The 19,175-nt window shown below is 43.8% G+C and overlaps 1 protein-coding gene across 1 annotated transcript in view; it reads left to right on the forward strand.

Annotated features, from left to right (window-relative positions):
• Positions 1 to 19,175, forward strand: part of LOC123764555 (angiopoietin-1) — a 131,642-nt gene that overhangs the window by 53,496 nt on the left and 58,971 nt on the right. The window contains exon 7 of the mRNA XM_045752539.2: positions 15,200 to 15,326. Within this exon, the coding sequence (XP_045608495.2) occupies positions 15,200 to 15,326 (127 nt within the window). The remainder of the gene's footprint in view (positions 1 to 15,199; positions 15,327 to 19,175) is intronic.

Below are 19,175 nucleotides of genomic sequence, written 5' to 3' on the forward strand. Positions count from 1 at the left end.
GAGGCATGTATATAGTAGGTATATAAAAACACTCACCAATTCGAATGCAATGTTGTGTCAAGAAATCAAAGCAATCAGTAAAGAGGTTTCGAAGATTTCCCTCACTTGAAAAACACACGAAAAACACAGCTTTTCAAATAAAGCATGTTTTTTCTCGTCACAGACGTGACCTCTATATAGTATGTACATAATAACCCTCTTGGATGCGAATGGAACAACAGATGGCGCTGTTTTTTAAAAAATGCATGTTTTTACATGTCACAGTTGTGGCATCCAAATAGTAGTTACATGAAAACACACACGTATTCGAAAGGAACGTCGTGTCAAAATTTCAAAGCAATCGGTGAAGAACTTTCGGATATTACAGCGTGTGTTGCTCATACAGCCTACAGATGGCGCTGTTTTTCAAAAAAAGCATGTTTTTTCCTGTCACAGGTGACGCATATATAAAATAGGTAGATAAAATTACTCGCCTACTCAAATTCAATGTTGTGTCAAGATTTCAAAGCAATCGGTAAAGAGGTTTCGAAGATTTACCTCACTTAAAAAACACACGAAAAACACTTTTCGACAAAAAGCATGTTTTTCTTCCGTCACAGACGTGACATCTGCATAATATGTATATAAAAACTAGCTCGGATGCGAATGGAATGCTGTGTGAAAATTTCAAAGCAATCGGTGAAGAACTTTCGGAGATTAGCGATTTTGAACAAACGAACATTTTTCCTTTTTATTTATATAGACTAGCAGGTACCTGGCCACGCGTTGCTGTGGCTCAGCAACGCGTGTGCGTTGCTGAGCCACAGCAACGTTCCCTGTTCCCCAATCCTCACCACCATTTCCCCCTCACCCATCTCCTCGGCCTCCCAATCATTCCCTACCCCACCTTCCCCCTCGTCCTTCCCACCATTCCCTACTCCACCATCCCCTCTTCCTTCCCACCATGCCCCACTCCCCTGTCCCTTTGTTCTCTCCCACCATTCTCCATTCCCACATCCCCTCGTCCCCACCATCCCAAGCTCCCCCGTCCCCTCGTCCTTCCCCACCATTACCCCTTCCCTTGTCCCCTTGACCTCCCCACCATCTCTCACTTCCATTCCCTCGTCATCCCCACCATTCCCCCACTCCCTCATCTGATGCCTTCCCAAATAGTCTGATGTTCCCATGAGAAAATTCGGAACATCAAGTGATCTGGGGCCAGATTCACGAAAGCACTTAAGCAAGCACTTACAAACGTGTACATCTTTCCTCAATCTTTGACGGCTTTGATTATATTTATTAAACAGTTTACAAGCTTGAAAACTTCCCATTTAACTGTTGTTATTGTTATGAACATCCTCCTAGTGCTTCGGAGCTCATTAACTGTTTAATAATTGGAAACAAAGCCGCCAAAGATTGAGAAAGATGTACAGGTTCGTAAGTGCTTGCGTAAGTGCTTTCGTGAATCTGGCCCCAGATGTTCTCATCACTGAAATATAAGAAAAACAGTTAAAAAGTGAAATGAAAATATGAAAAAATAAAAAAATAAACTGTACTCACAAAATGAACGATATGGTAAACAACACAGCTCAATTCCAATGCAATTCACACAAAATAATTAAATCAAAATGAAAATAAATTAAAATCTATGAAAATTCAATTTATCAAGGCAATCTGAAACATAGAAATGGAATTGTAACATGTTTAATATAGCATGTGTGTTACTCTTACATGCAACAGATGGTGCTGTTTCTTCAAGAGAAGCATAGTTTTACCTGTCACAGGTGTGGTATCTATACTTATACTTATAAAATGAACAGTACGATTAACAGCACAGCTCTATTCCAACACGATGTCACACAAAATAACTTAATAAAAATAAAATAAATCGAAATCTATGTAAATAAAATATAACAATGCAATCGGAAACATTGAAATGGAATTTGTGAAATATTTAGTATAGCGTGCATGTTGCTATTATGTGCAACAGATGGCGCTGTTTTTCAAAAATGCAGGATTTTACCTGTCAGAAAGGTGGCATCTATATAGTAAGTACATAAAAGGATGCGCCTATTCGAATGCAACGTTGTGTCAAAATTTCAAAGCAATCGGTGAAGAACTTTCGGAGATTACAGCGTGTGTTGCGCTTACGTCTAACAGATGGCGCCGTCTGTAAAGGAAACATGTTTTTTCCAGTCATAGGTTTGTCATGTATATATTAGATATATAAAAAGACGCGCCTATTCGAATGCAACGTTGTGTCAAAATTACAAAACATTCGGAAAAGACGTTTCGAAGATTTCCCTCACATGAAAAACACAGCTTTTCAGAAAAAAGCATGTTTTTTAACCTTCACAGACGTGACATCTATATAGTATGTATATAAAAACCTGGCTGGATGTGAATGGAATGTTGTGTAGAAATTTCAAGGCAATCGGTGTAGAACTTTCAGAGATTAGTGGTTATGCACAAACGAACATTTCCATTTTTATTTACTAGCTGTACCCAGCCATGCGTTGCTGTGGCTCAGCAACGCATGTGAGTTGCTAAATCTCAGCAACCTTTCCCCTGTCTCCCAGTCCTCCTCACCATCCCCTCCTCCTCCGTCCTCTCGTCCTCCCAACCATTCCTCACTCCCCCGTCCCTTCCTCCACCCAACTATTCCCCACTTCCAGTCCCCTCGTCCTTCCCACCATTTCCTGCCGCCCCCATCCCTGTGTCCTCTCCACCATCCCCACACTCCACTGTCCCCTTGTCCTCCTAACCATTCCCCACTCCACCGTCCCCTCGTACTCTCCACCATCTTCCACTCCCCCTGTCCCCTCCTCCTCCCTACCATTCCCCCCCTTCCCCCGTCCCGTCATCCTCCCCACCATTATCCCCTTCCCTTTCCCATCGTTCTCAGTATCATCGCCCACACCGTCCCTTCATCCTCCCAACCATTTTCCACTCACTCTTCTGATGCATTCCCAAATGATCTGATGTTCTCATCACTTAAATATAAGGAAAAACAATTAAAAAACGAAATGAAAAACAATGAAGAAATAAAAGAAGGACTATACTCACGAAATGAAGGGTTTGGTAAACAACAAAACTCAATTCCAATGCAAAGACACGAAATAATTAAATCAAATTGAAAATAATTCGAAATCTATGAAAATTCAATTTATTAATGAAATTGGAAACATTGAAATGGGATCGTAACATATTTAGTATAGCGTGAGTAGCTCTTACGTACAACAGATGGCGCTGTTTTTCATAAAAAGCATGTTTTTACGTGTTACAAGTGTGGTATCTATACCTATACTTACGAAATGAATGGTGTAGTAAACAACACAGTTAAATTCCAACACAATGTCACACAAAAAAAATTAAATCAAAATTAAAATAAATCTAAATAGATGAAAATATAATTTATAAATGCAATCGGAAACAGTGAAATGGAATTCATAACATACTAAGTATAGCATGTGTGTTGCTAATACATTCAACAGATGGGGCTGTTATTTTTTAATTATGTTATTACCTATGACAGGTGTGTGGTATCTATATAGTAGCCTGAACGTCGTACTCGGCCTACTATGCAAGGCCCGATTTGCCTAATAAGCCAAGTTTTCCTGAATTAATATATTTTCTCTAATTTTTTTCTTATGAAATGATAAAGCCACCCATTTCATTATGTATGAGGTCAATTTTTTGACCAACGACATATATATATATATATATATATATATATATATATATATATATATATATATATATATATATATATATATATATATATATATATATATATGTCGTACCTAGTAGCCAGAACTCACTTTTTGGCCTACTATTCAAGGCCCGATTTGCCTAATAAGCCAAGTTTTCCTGAATTAATATATTTTTTCTAATTTTTTTCTTATGAAATGATAAAGCCACCCATTTCATTATGTATGAGGTCAATTTTTTTTTATTGGAGTTAAAATTAAAGTAGATATATGACCAAACCTAACCAACCCTACCTAACCTAACCTAATCTATCTCTATAGGTTAGGTTAGGTTAGGTAGCCGAAAAAGTTAGGTTAGGTTAGGTTAGGTAGGTTAGGTAGTCGAAAAACAATTAATTCATGAAAACTTGGCTTATTAGGCAAATCGGGCCTTGAATAGTAGGTTGAGAAGTGCGTTCTGGCAATTAGGTACGACATATATATATATATATATATATATATATATATATATATATATATATATATATATATGCGAACAAGCCTGAATGGTCCCCAGGACAATATGCAACTGAAAACTCACACCCCAGAAGTGACTCGAACCCATACTCCCAGAAGCAACGCAACTGGTATGTACAAGACGCTTTAATCCACTTGACCATCACGACCGGACAAAATGAGGTGATAGCCGAGGCTATTTGAACCACCCCACCGCCGGCACTCGGATAGTAATCTTGGGCATAGCATTTTACCAAATCACCTCATTCTTTGGGGCACACGTGAGGAACACAAATGCGAACAAGCCTGAATGGTCCCCAGGACAATATGCAACTGAAAACTCACCCCAGAAGTGACTCGAACCCATACTCCCAGAAGCAACGCAACTGGTATGTACAAGACGCCTTAATCCACTTGACCATCACGACCGGACAAAATGAGGTGATAGCCGAGGCTATTTGAACCACCCCACCGCCGGCACTCGGATAGTAATCTTGGGAATAGCATTTTACCAAATCACCTCATTCTTTGGGGCACACGTGAGGAACACAAATGCGAACAAGCCTGAATGGTCCCCAGGACAATATGCAACTGAAAACTCACACCCCAGAAGTGACTCGAACCCATACTCCCAGAAGCAACGCAACTGGTATGTACAAGACGCCTTAATCCACTTGACCATCATGACCGGACAAAATGGACCGGGAGTATGGGTTCGAGTCACTTCTGGGGTGTGAGTTTTCAGTTGCATATTGTCCTGGGGACCATTCAGGCTTGTTCGCATTTGTGTTCCTCACGTGTGCCCCAAAGAATGAGGTGATTTGGTAAAATGCTATGCCCAAGATTACTATCCGAGTGCCGGCAGTGGGGTGGTTCAAATAGCCTCGGCTATCACCTCATTTTGTCCGGTCGTGATGGTCAAGTGGATTAAGGCGTCTTGTAAATACCAGTTGCGTTGCTTCTGGGAGTATGGATTCGAGTCACTTCTGGGGTGTGAGTTTTCAGTTGCATATTGTCCTGGGGACCATTCAGGCTTGTTCGCATTTGTGTTCCTCACGTGTGCCCCAAAGAATGAGGTGATTTGGTAAAATGCTATGCCCAAGATTACTATCCTAGTGCCGGCGGTGGGGTGGTTCAAATAGCTTCGGCTATCACCTCATTTTGTCCGGTCGTGATGGTCAAGTGGATTAAGGCGTCTTGTACATACCAGTTGCGTTGCTTCTGGGAGTATGGGTTCGAGTCACTTCTGGGGTGTGAGTTTTCAGTTGCATATTGTCCTGGGGACCATTCAGGCTTGTTCGCATTTGTGTTCCTCACGTGTGCCCCAAAGAATGAGGTGATTTGGTAAAATGCTATGCCCAAGATTACTATCCGAGTGCCGGCGGTGGGGTGGTTCAAATAGCCTCGGCTATCACCTCATTTTGTCCGGTCGTGATGGTCAAGTGGATTAAGGCGTCTTGTAAATACCAGTTGCGTTGCTTCTGGGAGTATGGATTCGAGTCACTTCTGGGGTGTGAGTTTTCAGTTGCATATTGTCCTGGGGACCATTCAGGCTTGTTCGCATTGTGTTCCTCACGTGTGCCCCAAAGAATGAGGTGATTTGGTAAAATGCTATGCCCAAGATTACTATCCTAGTGCCGGCGGTGGGGTGGTTCAAATAGCCTCGGCTATCACCTCATTTTGTCCGGTCGTGATGGTCAAGTGGATTAAGGCGTCTTGTACATACCAGTTGCGTTGCTTCTGGGAGTATGGGTTCGAGTCACTTCTGGGGTGTGAGTTTTCAGTTGCATATTGTCCTGGGGACCATTCAGGCTTGTTCGCATTTGTGTTCCTCACGTGTACCCCAAAGAATGAGGTGATTTGGTAAAATGCTATGCCCAAGATTACTATCTGAGTGCCGGCTGTGGGGTGGTTCAAATAGCCTCGGCTATCACCTCATTTTGTCCGGTCGTGATGGTCAAGTGGATTAAGGCGTCTTGTACATACCAGTTGCGTTGCTTCTGGGAGTATGGGTTCGAGTCACTTCTGGGGTGTGAGTTTTCAGTTGCATATTGTCCTGGGGACCATTCAGGCTTGTTCGCATTTGTGTTCCTCACGTGTGCCCCAAAGAATGAGGTGATTTGGTAAAATGCTATGCCCAAGATTACTATCCGAGTGCCGGCGGTGGGGTGGTTCAAATAGCCTCGGCTATCACCTCATTTTGTCCGGTCGTGATGGTCAAGTGGATTAAGGCGTCTTGTACATACCAGTTGCGTTGCTTCTGGAAGTATGGGTTCGAGTCACTTCTGGGGTGTGAGTTTTCAGTTATATATATATATATATATATATATATATATATATATATATATATATATATATATATATATATATATATAAATATATATATATATATATATATATATATATATATATATATATATATATATATATATATATATATATATGTCGTACCTAGTAGCCAGAACGCACTTCTCTGCCTACTATGCAAGGCCCGATTTGCCTAATAAGCCAAGTTTTCATGAATTAATTGTTTTTCGACTACCTAAGCTACCTAACCTAACCTAACCTAGCTTTTCGGCTACCTAACCTAACCTAACCTATAAAGATAGGTTAGGTTAGGTTAGGTAGGGTTGGTTAGGTTCGGTCATATATCTACGTTAATTTCAACTCCAATAAAAAAAAAATTGACCTCATACATAATGAAATGGGTAGCTTTATCATTTCATAAGAACAAAATTTGAGAAAATATATTAATTCAGGAAAACTTGGCTTATTAGGTAAATCGGGCCTTGCATAGTAGGCCGAGTACGACGTTCTGGCTACTAGGTACAACATATATATATATATATATATATATATATATATATATATATATATATATATATATATATATATATATATATATATATATATATATATATATATATATATATATATATATATATGTCGTACCTAGTAGCCAGAACTCACTTCTCAGCCTACTATTCAAGGCCAGATTTGCCTAGTAAGCCAAGTTTTCCTGAATTAATATATTTACTATAATTTTTTTCTTATGAAATGATAAAGCAACCCTTTTCTCTGTGTATGAGGTCAATTTTATTTTATTGGAGTTAAAATTAACGTAGATATATGACCGAACCTAACCAACCCTACCTAACCTAACCTAACCTATATTTATAGGTAAGGTTAGGTTAGGTAGCCAAAAAATGCTAGGTTAGGTTAGGTTAGGTAGGTTAGGTAGACGAAAAACATTAATTCATGAAAACTTGGCTTATTAGGCAAATCGGGCCTTGAATAGTAGGCTGAGAAGTGCGTTCTGGCTATTAGGTACGACATATATATATATATATATATATATATATATATATATATATATATATATATATATATATATATATATATATATATATATATATATGTATATATATATATATATATATATATATATATATATATATATATATATATATATATGTATATATATATATATATATATATATATATATACATATATATATATTATTAAATATGACCGAAAAAGTAAGATTAATAATTCTAACACGAATTTTCTCAATCTTTCGTACATTTCTTTTCGCTGTTGGAGGTAATTCAAAAATCAATTCTCCAAAATTCATTTTTATTTCTAGTCTGACGCGACACTTGAGCGCGTTTCGTAAAACTTATTACATTTTCAAAGACTTTAGTTTACAAATACACAACTGAATAGAACTTACACATCTCCGATTTTGTTTATATCTACATTTGAGTGAGGTGGATGGGGTGAGGTGGCATTAATAGGGTATTAATTTCATCAACACAAGACAGAACAAGAGGTGGCATTAATAGGGTATTAATTTCATCAACACAAGACAGAACACAAAACAATGGGTATTGAAATGGAAGTGATTGTAGAAAGCCTATTGGTCCATATTTCTTGATGCTTCTATATTGGAGCGGAGTCTTAAGGTGGGTAGAATATAGTTGTGCATTAATTGGCTGTTGATTGCTGGTGTTGACTTCTTAATGTGTAGTGCCTCGCAAACGTCAAGCCGCCTGCTATCGCTGTATCTATCGATGATTTCTGTGTTGTTTACTAGGATTTCTCTGGCGATGATTTGGTTGTGGGAAGAGAACCCACAACCCTCTCTTCCTTCTCTTCCCACAACCAAACCATCGCCAGAGAAATCCTAGTAACAACACAGAAATCATCGATAGATACAGCGATAGAAGCCGGCTTGACGTCTTTCTCTCTTTCTGACTCTTGAAGTATCTCATCTCCCAAATGATACCTTGTATCTTGTCTCCTGCTTCCTACCCTTATCTTCATTGCATTACATTTGCTTGGGTTAAACTCTAACAGCCATTTGCTCGACCATTCCTGCAGCTTGTCCAGGTCTTCTTCAAGCCTCAAGCTGTCCTCCTCTGTCTTAATCCTTTTTATAATTTTGGTGTCGTCAGCAAACATTGAGAGGAATGAGTCTATACCTTCTGGGAGATCATTTACGTATATCAGAAACAGGATAGGTCCAAGCACAGAGCCCTGTGGGACTCCACTGGTGACTTCACGCCATTCTGAGGTCTCACCCCTCACTGTAACTCTCTGCTTCCTATTGCTTAGGTACTCCCTTATCCACTGGAGCGCCCTACCAGTTACTCCTGCCTGTTTCTCCAGTTTATGCATCAACCTTTTATGGGGTACTGTGTTAAAGGCTTTCCGACAGTCCAAAAAAATGGAGTCCGCCCATCCTTCTCTTTCTTGCTTAATCTTTGTCACCTGATCGTAGAATTCTATCAAGCCTGTAAGGCAAGATTTACCCTTCCTGAACCCATGTTGATGGGTTGTCACGAAGTCACTTCTCTCCAGATGTGTTACTAGGTTTTTTCTCACAATCTTCTCCATCACCTAGCATGGTATACAAGTTAAGGACACTAGCCTGTAGTTCAGTGCCTCTTGTCTGTCACCCTTTTTTTGTGTGTGTGTGTGTATGTGTGTGTGTGTGTGTGGACGGCCTCAGTGTGTGCCGCTACCCATACAAGACAAGTGTGATGAACTTTTTCACACGGAGATCTCTCAACCACTGCACAAACTTCGACTCAGTTTACAAAGAATTGGAGAGAAGTGTACAAGCCCCAGTGCACTATGGATAAACAAAGTCTGAGTACACTATGGATAAACAAAGCCTGAGTACTCTATGGATAAACAAAGCCTGAGTGCACTATTGATAAACAAAGCCGGAGTACACATGGATAAACAAATGAGTGAACACCTACATTACCAAGTACCTAAATAAATGGTACAACTCCTACCACACCAGCAGACATGTATACCCGTCACGTTATATTATAAATCCATCATGAACACTCAATACAAGACAGATTAATGCATTATGAAGGACCTCATATCCGAGGAGTAAGCCCAGTTGATCATAACCAAAAACTTGAACTCATAATGTACTACAAGACCAAAAAAAACATCAGACTTAATAATGAAGAACAGCCTGAGCAGAACAAGCAGCCCTCTCCAGAAAGCTGGCATGAAGGCATGTAAGCAGGAAGGTAGGGAGGGTGGAAGGTAGGGAGGGTGGAAGGTAGGGAGGGTGGAAGGTAGGGAGGGTGGAAGGTAGAGGGGGAGGGAGGAAGGTAGGGAAGCAGGAAGATAGAGAGGCTGGAAGGTAGGGAGGCTGGAAAGTAGGTAGGCAGGAAGATAGGGAGGCAAGAAGGTATGGAGGCATGGAGGTAGGAGTCTGGAAGGTAGGGAGGCTGGAAAGTAGGTAGGCAGGAAGGTAGGGAGGCAGGAAGGTAGGGAGGCAAGAAGGTATGGAGGCATGAGGGTAGGAGTCTGGAAGGTAGGGAGGGTGGAAGGTAGGAAGGGAGGGAGGAAGGCAGGGAGGCAGGAAAATAGGGAGGCTGGAAGGTAGGGAGGCAGGAAGGTAGGGAGGCAAGAACGTAGTGAGGCAAGAAGGTATGGAGGCATGGAGGTAGGAGTCTGGAAGGTAGGGAGGCAGGAAGGTAGGGAGACAGGAAGGTAGGGAGGCAGGAACGTAGTGAGGCAAGAAGGTATGGAGGCATGAAGGTAGGAGTCTGGAAGGTAGGGAGGCAGGAAGGTAGGGAGGCAGGAAGGTAGGGAGGCAGGAACGTAGTGAGGCAAGAAGGTATGGAGGCATGGAGGTAGGAGTCTGGAAGGTAGGGAGGCAGGAAGGTAGGGAGACAGGAAGGTAGGGAGGCAGGAACGTAGTGAGGCAAGAAGGTATGGAGGCATGAAGGTAGGAGTCTGGAAGGTAGGGAGGCAGGAAGGTAGGGAGGCAGGAAGGTAGGGAGGCAGGAAGGTAGAGAGGCAGGAAAGTAGGGAGAGAGGAAGGCAGGGAGGCAGGAAGATAGGGAAGCAGGAAGGTAAGGAGGCAGGAAGTAGGGAGGCAGGAATGTAGGGAGGCAGGAAGGTAGGGAGGCAGGAAAGTAGGGAGAGAGGAAGGCAGGGAGGCAGGAAGATAGGGAAGCAGGAAGGTAAGGAGGCAGGAAGTAGGGAGGCAGGAATGTAGGGAGGCAGGAAGGTAAGGAGGCAGGAAAGTAGGGAGAGAGGAAGGCAGGGAGGCAGGAAGATAGGGAAGCAGGAAGGTAAGGAGGCAGGAAAGTAGGGAGAGAGGAAGGCAGGGAGGCAGGAAGGTAGGGAGGCAGGAAGGTAGGGAGGCAGGAAGGTAAGAAGCCTTAGAGTCTGGAAGAGGGGCAGGCAGAAAGGGAGGGAGGGCAGGAAAGCAACAAGGCAAGGATGAAGGCAGGCAGGAAGGCAAAACGCAGGAATGAAAGCAGGAAGGAAGGAATTCAGATATGAAGGCAGGCAGGCAGAGAAGCAGAATGGCAAGTAGGTTGTCATAGAGGTAAACAGCAAGGTTGGCAGGCTGTCATTTAAGAAGGCCGGCATTCAGGAAGATAAGAAAGTAGGCAGTCGGTTGACAGGAAGGCGTGCAGCCTGGAAGGCAGGGAGACAGACAGGCAGGTAAGATGGTAGACAGGTTGACTTGATGGCAGGAAGGCTAGTAGGACGGCAGGCAAGACAGCAGGACGGCAGGCAGGACAGAAGGATGGCGGGCAGGCTGACATGATGGTACGGAAGCTTGCAGGACGGCACACTGGCAGGACGGCAGGCAGGATTACTTGACGGCAGGAAGGCAGGCTGGCAAGATTGTAAGCTGGATGGCAGACAAAGCGGCAGGACGGCAGGCAGGCTAGCCGGCAATTGACAGGCAGGCCGGCAGGCAGGCAGACCAGTAGGAAGGCCAGCAAAGTGGCAGGCAGGCCGTAAGGATGGCAGGTAGGCTGGGAGGACAGCAATCTGGCAGGACGAATGGCAGACTGGCAAAATGGCCAGAACGCAGGATGTACGGTAGACAGAGCGGTGGAACGGCAGGTAGGATGGTAGAAAGAAGGATGTACGGCGAGAAGGTTAGGAATGCATGTTGGGGATGGCAACCTGTTGTTAGAGGGTGAGTAAGGCTGGGGCACTCTGGTTGTGCCCGAGTCTGGAGTATAAGACAAAGACTCTGTTAAAGAAAGCATCCTGGGCACTATAAGGGGTATGTCTAAGACAGTATTTTGGGACCTTAGCCCTCGCTGTCCCCCTAGAGAACCACACACACACACACACACACACACACACACACACACACACACACACACACACACACACACACACACACACACACACACACACACACACACACACACACACACACACACACACACACACACACACACACACACACACACACACACACACACACACACACACACACACACACACACACACACATGGTTTAGGTGGGCAGACAAGTGGGCGGATAGACGGATAGATTGGTGACCTGGTGACCAGGCGGAGTGGGTGGATGGATGGGCTACTGCATGCGGGCAGGCGGGGTTGGTGGCTGGATGGGCAGGCTATGTGCGGCCGGTAAGGCAGGCAGGCGGGTGGGCTTCGGATCGATTGGTGACCTTGTGGGCAGGCGGGGTGTGTGGATGGATGGGTTACAGGCGGGCAGGGTGTTTGGGTGGACGGATGGATTAGTGATTTAAGTTTTGCCCCGTGGGGCGAGTTTATAGGGCAGCGCAACTCATCCTATGACTGGACACACCACCATAGCAGCATGTATAATACTCCCCAATAAGACGAAAACCCTCTGGGTTGTTCATCCTGTCACTTGTAACCAGACACAGCTGGGACTTGCTTAACTGTCTCAAGTGAACTGCTTATCAAACAAGAAGATTAACATTTGCCATTTGCATTCTTTAAGAACTCTGGCAAACACTTCGTCTGGCCCCTGGGGATTTGTTCGGCTTGAGTTTCACTATTTGTTTAATAACATCCAGCCTGGTAACTGCTAAACTAGTTAACCTTTCCTCTTCCCCACCCACATAGACTTGTTCAGTTGAAATCAACCTCTTTAGTAAATACAGTGATAAAATACATATTAAAAATTCTCATCTCTTCGTCATTATCAGTTATCTGACCTGTCTCAGTTTTTAATGGACCTATCCTTTCCCTAATCTTTGTTCGATATAACTGAAAAACAATTTAAGATCTGCCTTTGCTTGCCCTGCTATGCGAACTTCATAATTTCTTTTTGCCCTTCTTATTTCTTTTTTAACAGTTCTAACCAGTTGGACGAATTCTTGTTATAAACTGACTTCTCTACTTTTAATTCTTTTGTACCAAGCTCTCTTTCTACCTATAAGGTTTATCAGATCCTTTGTTATCTATTTTTGGTCATTATAATTCGATCTATTCAATTTGTATGTTATACTACTTTCCTGTGCTTTGCTTAAAATATTTTTAAATGTTATATTTTGAATCCACATCGAAATTTCTTTGTACTCACTCATCGCTGGGTTCACGTCATGCTTCAAGACCAGACCCATGCCCAGGACTTTCTAGTCTATTTCACCCAAAAAAAATCTAAGTCATTTAAATCTGCTTTTCGAAAATCTGCACATTAACAGAATTTTCTCCTACAAATCTATTCCATTCTATGCTAAATCTGATTTCTTTGTGATTACTGTTCCCTAGCTCACTATCCATTTCGATGTCAATAATTTGCGTTTCCCTGTTAGTTAACACAAAGTTTAAAATATTAGTTTCACGCATTGGTTCCTTAATGTGTTGCTTAAAGAAGCAATCGTCAATTAATTCTAAAAAATCTTTTGCTTCATTATTTCCTGTTCTGTTACGCCAGTTTATTCCACTAAAATTACAGTCAGCCATGACACAAATACTGTTTGACCTAGATGCTGTAGATATTTCATCCCATCGATGCTATGCTTCTATTCTAAGTTTGTTGGCCTGTATATAACTTCTATTAAAAGATTTTTATCTTTTTCGTTTCATTCTAGCCAAAGAGTTTCTGTGTGTGGCTCAATTTTAATTTCCTCTTTGAGACTATATATCAAATTTTCCCTAACAGATATGGCTACTCCCCCTCCTCATCTAATATATCTATCTGTGTGAAATAGTTTAAATCCGTTTATCCGATATCTAGCTAATAGTTCTCTGTTTTCTACATTCATCCATGTTTTGGAAAGTGCGATAATATCTATTGTTTCTGTGCAGACAAGAGCATTTAAATAGTTTATGTTGATCGTATAATGTACGATACATTTTCTTCAATTTGTACAGAGCACAGCTTATTGTATATATTATAACTTGGCGGCAATTGAAATATTTACAGATAATAATTGATCAAATAATTATTATAATTTACTGAGAACTACCAAGATTTCTCAAAGTTAAACTACGTTCCTTCAATAGGATGTAGCCCATGCATGATATTCGAATAGTATTGAAAATAGTACGAAAACGTCACACTAGAAGTGGGACAGGAAAAATTAAATCGTTAGTAAAATTTGAGCAAACTGACTATTCTGTTGTCAACGGCGATGGGACGAGTACTACGGAACGGGTACAATGGCACGTGGTACCTTGACGTGAGGTCGGATTGCTGCTTGGTGATAGCAAATAACTGTAAATATTCCATAGGATACTATGAACTTTAGTAGCCTAGGAACTATGAGCATTATGTGACATACAATGGGACCCAGAGGATGGGTTGAGCTGTGAACATGAAAGTCAAGAAAAGGAAGGATGGAATTACATTCCCATTCAACTTTAGAATGAATAGAAGGAGCCAGATTGTTAAGAGAGGAGAAGAAAGGCTAGAAAAGACTAAGGTCATCAGGCCATAGAGCAAAACGTCATCAACAAAACGAAGCCAGAGAGAGAGGGACGAGTATCAATAGTGGGAAGAAGAACGGTTTGGAAATATTCCATATAGAGACTGGCAAGAACAGGGGATAGAGAGGAATATTTAGCCACACCCGAAGTTTGAGAGAAGTATTACCAGCTGTTGAGAGTGACAGAAGGTACACAAACGACATGTTAACAGGGGTTGGCCCTATATTACCATCTATTGACAGGGACTGGGCCCATATTTTCGTCTGTTAACAGGGACTGGGCCTAGATTTCCATCTGCTGACAGGGGCTGGGCCTATATTTCCATCTGTTGACAGAGGTTGACCCTATATTTCCATCTGTTGACAGGGGCTGGGCTTATATTTCATCTATTGACTGGGGCTGGGCTTATATTTCCATATGTTGACAAGGATGGAGGCAATATTATCTGTTGACAAGGATGGAGGTAATATTATCCAACTGTTGATAGAGAGGGAAGCTATATTACAATCTATTGACAGTGATGGAGCCAAATATTACCATATATTGCCAAGGAGGGAAGCTATATTACAATCTGCTGAGAGGGAGGGAAGCTATATTACAATCTGCTGAGAGGGAGGGAAGCTATATTACAATATGTTGTCAGGGAGGGAAGCTATATTAAAATATGTTGTTACGGAGGTAAGCTATGTTACAATCTATTGACAGTGATGGAGGTAAACATTACCATATGATAACAGTGATGGAGGCTACATTACCATATGATAACAGTGATGGAGGCTACATTAAAGTGTGTCAACAGGGAACGAGGCGCTGCACCAGCTGACCCAACATACACCTCAAACCCTCCGGGTGGCCGCAGGAAACATCAGGAATGAGCGAAACTGGGCAGCTTGGTCCTCCTTCAGCGTCGCCGACGAGAATACCGGGTGAGTCATGTGATATCCAACTGGTGATGGTGTTACGGCCCTCTCGGGACGCAACGGGGTTCTTACTCTGATGTTGTTAGAGGAAGATATATCCGGTCCCAAGCCAGTAGTGGCTATCAAGGGATGTGATCTGTGACGCAAGTAACTTAAAGGGGGAAGGGAAAGAAAGTCAAGAACTTAAGATTATAATTCACCATCACCAAATAAATAATATATAAAATAGTGCACAAGGGGGAGGGGTATTAACACTGTACAAGGGAATTGTCTTCATACTGAAGAATCGCACAATCGGCTTCTCCTGAAGACTCTGGTTCAACTCTCTCGGTGCTGAGTCCTCGGTGCTTTCGTGGCCTCACAACGAATCCTCTGAGAAGTTGAGCCTACCCCGGCCACAGGTCAGCCAAAACACAGGTCCACTGGGGGCACCGCCGTGGAGGCCGTCAACCACACGTCCAGCTGGTCTGCTGGCAGGTTCCGGATCAGCAAGGCTGGTCAGGCCACTCCACGAACGATATAAGGGGAACGCCCTAGACAGGAGCCTCGTGTGACACCACAAATCACTCTCATGTCCTCACTACCCCAGTGGATGATCGTCTCCAACAGTCGGTCCCGGGTAATCCTTTTACTGCCACTCCACTGGCAGGGTAACACACCACAGTGTTCTTCCGGGGGGACGACTTCACAACTGCTGCAGCAAAGTACAAGGTATGGAGACGGCTGCCTCGGGTAGACTGACTCAACTCCCATCACAGCAGTCCCAGGTCGACTCTGTAAGCAGACACGTCATCAATAACTGGGACACACTAAAACACCTCACTTACGGGCTCAGGCACAAACACCTGACGTATCCAGTCCATAGATGGCGCTGTCGTCGGAGCACCACCTCACCAGAGGTCAGGAGCGGCTGTGTTGTGAGCTGCACAGGACTGGAAACTGGCCCTTGTGGCCGGTATTCGCCGTCCTCACCTGGTGTCGTCGTCCGTTTGGCGGGGGTTTCGGGAGCTGACCCACAGATGGCGCGGTCGTTACTGCTCCGTGCTCGGACGCTGGATCCGGGTTCGTAACACCTCCCCACCAAAAAGAATTTGGTTTGGGGTTCTATAAAAAGAAACACAAACCAAATTAGTATGGCGACACAACTCCAAATGGACTTACTTATACTGAAAACTGGAACGGCGAGGCTGTCTCGTCCACAGAACTGTCCTACTGGGCAATTCCAGCACAACGGGAACTTGCAGATAGAAGGCAATGACCTGCCTGAGGTACTTCTCCACATCTCCACCGAGATGTTAATCCGGAGCATCATCTAACATTTCTCAAGTAAAGATCGGTGTAGACACGATCTGGGGCGACTCGACACTTCCCTATGTCGTGGCACCGATGATGGCTGGACACAGACGGCATTTCTGGTGCCGGTCCGGTAGTCCTTCAGGGAGACAGGAACCTGGAATACAGGGGTCTGATAATTCAGAGTGACAGCGACAGTGGGGAAGTCAGTACTTACAGCATACTCTACTAGGTCCACACCTAGTCCCAACGGGGCTGTTCGTACGTCGCAGATGGCATTCGCTCTGCCACCGTCAGGTCGACCAACGTTCCACATAACGCTGCATTGAGGCTCAGCTATCACGCGGGGGGTGTCAACCTGCCGGAAACAGTCACTCATTATCATATGTCGTACCTCCTGTATCAACCATCACCTTCCAGGTCCCTTCTTCAACTGCAACACTTGCAGTGCAAATCTCTAATCCCTGGGACCTCTTCACGATGTTCATGGGAGCCATCATTCGTCGGGTCGTCCACCGGTCCTCACTGAGAGCACATACGAGAATCAAAAATACCGCTAAGAAACATTTGGTTACCTGAGGGATAAGCTTCCTGAGCCTGTAATGTCCATAGCCGGCTACATCCATTAGCCTGGTTTGGACCAAAGAGGGCACTAGTACCTTTGCACATATCTCACATACCTCCGACGTCTGGGGAATCTCTGGCCTGTTCAGCATACATTGTACTTTGCCAAACTGCAAGTACACAGGTGCCTTCACTCCAGACTCTTCGGTATCCGTGGGTGCTTGCACACAAGGCCTCTCTCCTTGCTCAGGTACTTCTGCCATTGTAACCTCATGTTCCTTGTCGAGAGAAAAATCAGGAGTCTCCGCTAGAATACTGTCGATCTGCAGGTGAGAGGAATGATTAAACACACTTAAATCCGGGTCTGTCTTTACCTGGACATTACCATTGCCTGTTACCTCAGACCTTGCTGTTCTGGCTGACTCGTCCACGACCTTGGGATGATTGGTGCTCCAATCCGATACCAAGTCGTTGGCTAGTACCACGTCAATCCCAGCCACAGGGAGGGTATCGACTACTGCCAACACACATGTGCCGCTGAAGTAAGGCGAGTCGAGATGTACTGGCACTAAGGGGGCGATGTACTGCATCCTAGGAAACCCAACCAGGACAACCTGTTGTCTCCCGTCCACACTTACTCCCTCGGGTAACGAGCTCTTCACGATCAGGGACTGGGCTGCTCCACTATCTCTGAGCACTACAACTGATCTACCAGTATGATCACTCGATACATACCCACCTGAAGTGTGAGGGGAAAACAATCTGGGTTCTTCCTGCGTCGTCGTCGACTGGCTTCCTGCTGGTGGTAATACACAGCTCATCATCATCACCTCCCTACGTGCGCTGCCACCTCTTCTGCCTCGGCACCTAGCAGCTACATGCCCTTTCTGCCCACAGGTCCAACACACCATATTCCTCCTTGGACTACGGTGTTTCGGACTGCTAGGACTAGTCCTTCGAGGGCTACTTGGGGGCGTCTTCTTAGCGCTTTGTGGGACGGGAGTCTCTTCTTCGTCCTGAGGTTTATCAAACCGGCGTTGGTAGTGCCTTGGGACGTACTTAGCAGAAGGCCTGTGCGTCAGGATATACTCTTCAGCCATGGTGGCTGCCGCACTCAAGGTCTCTACCTGCTGTTCCTCTAAGTACGTCTTCAGGTCTCCAGACAAGCAATCCTTGAAGTCCTCTAGCAGAATCAGCTGCTCGAGGTCTTCCTTGGTCTCCACCTTCCGAGAGGCACACCATTCCTGGAAAAGTCGCTCCTTGATCGTGGCGAATTCGGTGAACGTGTGCTCTGAGGTCTTTTTCAGGTTTCGGAACTTCTGCCTGTATGCCTCAGGTACCAATTGGTATGCCATGAGCACAACCTTCTTCACCTTGTCATAATCGCCGGAGTCGTCAAGGGATAACGTGGAGTAAGCGATTTGGGCCTTCCCAGTCAAGACTGACTGTATCATGATGACCCAATTCTTCCTTGGCCACTCCAAAGAGGCAGCGACTTTCTTGAAGGCTGCAAAGAACTTTGACACTTCCTTCTCATGGAATTTGGGGACCATTTTGATGTTTCTTACCGGATCGAAGCTACTGGTGTCCGTTGTTTGCCTCCGACCACCACCTAATCGCAAAACTTCTAGTTCATGTTGTCTCTCTCTTTCCTCTCTGTCTCGTCGTTCTTGTCTGTCTCGTTCTTCTCTTTCTCGCTCTCGCTCTCGTTCTTCTCTCTCTCGTCTCTCTTCTCTTTCTCGTTCTTCTCTTTCTCGTTTCTCTTCTCTCTCTCGTTCTTCTCTTTCTCTTTCTCGTTCTTCTCTCTCTCGTCTCTCTTCTAATTCTAGACGCCTCATCGCCAATTCCTTTTCTTTCATCTCCATTTCTTTATTTTTCATCTCCACTTCTTTATCTTTTAATTCTCGTTCTAATTCTAACTTCTTCCACTCTATCTCGCGATTTATCTCTAGGGCACGCATTTTGACTGTTAGGAAGCTGATATTAAGCTCACCTGCA

This window comes from Procambarus clarkii, chromosome 79 (assembly GCF_040958095.1).
Source record: "Procambarus clarkii isolate CNS0578487 chromosome 79, FALCON_Pclarkii_2.0, whole genome shotgun sequence".
Classification (NCBI taxonomy): Eukaryota; Metazoa; Arthropoda; class Malacostraca; order Decapoda; family Cambaridae; genus Procambarus; species Procambarus clarkii.